General features: G+C 40.5%; 1 protein-coding gene across 1 annotated transcript in view; it reads right to left on the minus strand.

The window, feature by feature from the left end:
• LOC101857496 (ankyrin repeat and SOCS box protein 12) overlaps positions 1 to 3,595 on the minus strand; it is a 14,525-nt gene that overhangs the window by 10,189 nt on the left and 741 nt on the right. The window contains exon 2 of the mRNA XM_013085068.2: positions 831 to 1,347. Coding sequence (XP_012940522.1) covers positions 831 to 1,320 — 490 coding nt within the window. The 5' untranslated portion in view covers positions 1,321 to 1,347. The remainder of the gene's footprint in view (positions 1 to 830; positions 1,348 to 3,595) is intronic.

Genomic DNA, 3,595 nt, shown 5'->3' on the forward strand with positions numbered 1-3,595 from the left:
ACTACAGTCAGTGGCATCGCCCGGGGGGGGGGTAATAGTGACACAGAACAAAATGACTTCTTTCCACCCATTATGCAACTTTATAGGAATTTTTCTTTTATTAGCTGAACACCTTTTTTGTCCATTAAAAAAGATATTTCTGAGCGGAATTTGCAGGCAAATGTTGATCAAAGGCACAAATATGATAAACTTGTGGCGTCCAAAGACACTTAAGCATTGGTAAACGGAAAACTGTTTCAGGCATATATTTCTCGCTAATTTCACCTGACACTAGGCGACCCCTCCAACCACTGAGCTCGCTCAATCCCAAATATCTGGATTTCATCTTAGACACAAGGCAACCCCCACCTGCTTCAATCACAAATATCTCCACTTCTATTCAAGACAGTTAAACGTTTTTTTCATCAAAAACACAGCAAACTGATAGGCTTTAACTTTAAGGTTATAATATACTAATAACTTTATACCCTAAAAATTGACAAACACCTGATTCCACCACATTGAGACAAAAATATATTACTCGGTTCTCTCAAATTACCCTGAACCATCAGACATGATCAGAGAATTAAGAAGCATATCGTTGCCATTGTGATAAGATTGGATACGAGAAAACGGGTAAATTTTTCAGGAGAAGGCAAAAACTGACTTATTAAAAGGACGACTTCTTTTATCCAGCTTTCACACAAGTTTAGAAAGTCCACTTCTCTGGTCATTTATTTGAGTACAATTTTTTACCCTGCATATGAAACATGATACTTTGTAGAAAACGATTTGCGAAAAGATTTAGTGGTTATCCGTCTTATCACGATGGCGACAATATATCAAACTACCTGTCGCTGCAAGTCTTATTGGTGTACATCCGAGACGATTCCTCTGATTAATGATGTCAAATTTGTATGACTCGCCAGCGATCTGATCCAGCAGCAACTGCAACCGAACAGCATCCCCTTCAAATGCTGCCCGGTGTAGATCAGACTCCCCATGAGCCTGTGGCAGACAATTCCTAAACTGCCGAGATATCACTTCTGCCACATCTTTGGGCGAAGGCTGAGGGCAGTGATGAGAGTTATTGGAGAGCGAACAAGCATTGGGCGATGTATTGTCCAGGTCCTGGCACGTGTTCTCCGCCTCTGTCTCCGGGATTGTGTACGACGAAAGATCGGACAAAAACTGCACAGCAGTTGGAACATTTGTAACTGTTGTTGATGAGCGAGGTGGAAGAGGGGGCGGTGGAGGGGGTGGAGGGGGCGTGGCCAGTGGACCTTGACTTGACACAGGTCCCGTAAACAGACCTGGTCTCCTCATGTCCTCAAAGTCCATTACAAGTCCTGATGTCAGTCGCAGCTACTGAAATAGGAAAAATTCAAGTAAAGAACTTGCAGCACACCGTATTTAAAAATTATAGCACATTTTATCATTATCAAATTAACTAAATTGCTTTACTAATAGCAATGATTGCAGAGAAAGACTGTTAGTTCAAATGAAGTACAGTCGAAATTGCATAAAATGGCAACCCATTAATGAAGAGAAAAGTACCTAGTGTCATTATAATGATTAAAAAAAAGCAGGGGGGAAATGGGAAGTGATGGATCGTACAGGTGACCCTTTTAGAGAAGGTTCAACAGTATCTCCATACATGTCTCGATTGCACCAGAGAAAACCCCCCCAAAAAAACTACATATATATACATAGGTTTATGTACATAAACTACAGTTTTTGTAGAATAAGAATATGAGTAGTAATTTAAGTAATGAGATGGAAAACGATAACACTGTTATACCTTCAACCTAAGACTAAAGTAAAGACTAGTACAAGTCTACTACACTATTGTCGTAGTGTGGTCAAACATTTGTGGCGCAACTTATCCTCAAACATATGTCAGATAAGATAAGTCGCACCACAAATTGTTTACTGAAGTAGGCTACTTTTATCAAGTGTAGCAGATTTACAAAGAAGAAACCAACAACTTATATAATTAGATTATAATGTCGGTTTGGTATAACAAAAACCGAGGGAAATTAAAAAAATTATTTAGATCTAGATCTACATGTACATCTAGAAGTCATAGAATAATAGGCAAACGGAAGATATGTTTATGCACTTATATTGAATAATTCTACGCGAGTGGCTATTCTCCGGCATCATGTCACTTCTCCACAGCTTTCCATCTCCCCTGTTGGCACGTTATATATAGGGCACTCCTGTACAATTGCGGTCCCGTTTGTACTAAATCACACTATATCTATACTGATTCAAATAGTCAGCATCACTGCTTTATCAGTAGATCTAGCCTACAAAATGAGCAGTAAAATTTCACTTGATTTCAAAAAGGCAAGGGGGGTTTGAGGGGGGCTTGACCCCCTGAATTTGACCATAATTTGATGTTTTGCAATAGGTTTGATAGGATATCTCTCCATATTGGCACGCGGATCAAAAAGTAAGATAATCGTTTAGAATCAGAAGTAATCGTCGGTTGTGTCTAAACAGGTCGGTTGAAAGTGACAGTCGGCGATGGTCACAACGGTCGGCGGCAGTCGGCAACAGTCTGAATTAAGTATTGAATGTCAACTGCCTGTATGTGTGATCAATTTTTAAAAGACTTTTTATGACATTTCTCACTAAATTTTTATTTAAATTTCTCTCTCTCACTCTCTCCTGAGATGAATTCTTGAGTTGTCCTTGACTACAATTCACTAGAGCAGCTAATGAATGCTTTATTTATGCTGTGAAATTTTGTCGAATGAGTTCACTTGAGTGCCCGCTAATCGCGGCCTTCCAGAGTTTTTCATTGTCCGAAATGACACCAAATGATATTAATGTTAGTAAATTACCAAATTTTTCCACGATCGCCCAGAGCTACTCATAAGGGAATAAATAGCTGACTCTCACAAACCAATCCTACCACAGTGCATAATGAAAGCATTATATTCATTTGAATCCTTTGGTTTATTTATTTATTACTCTTTATTTTTTATCGAAGAAGGCTCTTTGTATTGTCAAAAAACAAAAAAACTTAGTGCAGACTGTTGTCGACCACCGCCGACCGATGGTAACTGTCGCCGACCGTGTCAATTTCAACCAACAGGTCAAAACTAGTCCCCAAACGGGACCGCAGTTGTACTGGTTGTGACTGAGGGTTGTTGGCGCTTCTGCTGCTGTCACCTCTGACACAGAAATTCCTTCTTTCGTCACTGGAGCTTTCATTGAAAAGTGGCTGCATGCTTTCTATAGAAGTTTTCTATGGTGAATCACATTCTAAGAAATGCTGACCCTGAGGCTGAGGAGTGTTTGTGTGGGGCCATAACGTGCCGACAGAGGAGATGGAAAGCTACATAGTCTAGCCTCTATAGAAATCAACGATTTTGTTGTTTCGTTCATTAAAGTCGCTGAGAACGCCAGAGACCCTGAATTGCCAGGTGTACAGGTAATCGTTGAGGAGAAAATAAAAATTCAAGATAAGAATGGCCCTTTCTCGGCAGTTCCCACCCTCAGTTATTATTCGCCGGTTTGGGCCCAAAGACGCCCAGGAGTCTATCTTGAGTAGGGGGGTTTCAGGGGGGGCACCTAATTTTATGTGGAGGGGGGGGGGGGGGGT

The sequence above is a fragment of the Aplysia californica genome, unplaced genomic scaffold (genome assembly GCF_000002075.1).
Source record: "Aplysia californica isolate F4 #8 unplaced genomic scaffold, AplCal3.0 scaffold00341, whole genome shotgun sequence".
Taxonomy (NCBI): Eukaryota; Metazoa; Mollusca; class Gastropoda; order Aplysiida; family Aplysiidae; genus Aplysia; species Aplysia californica.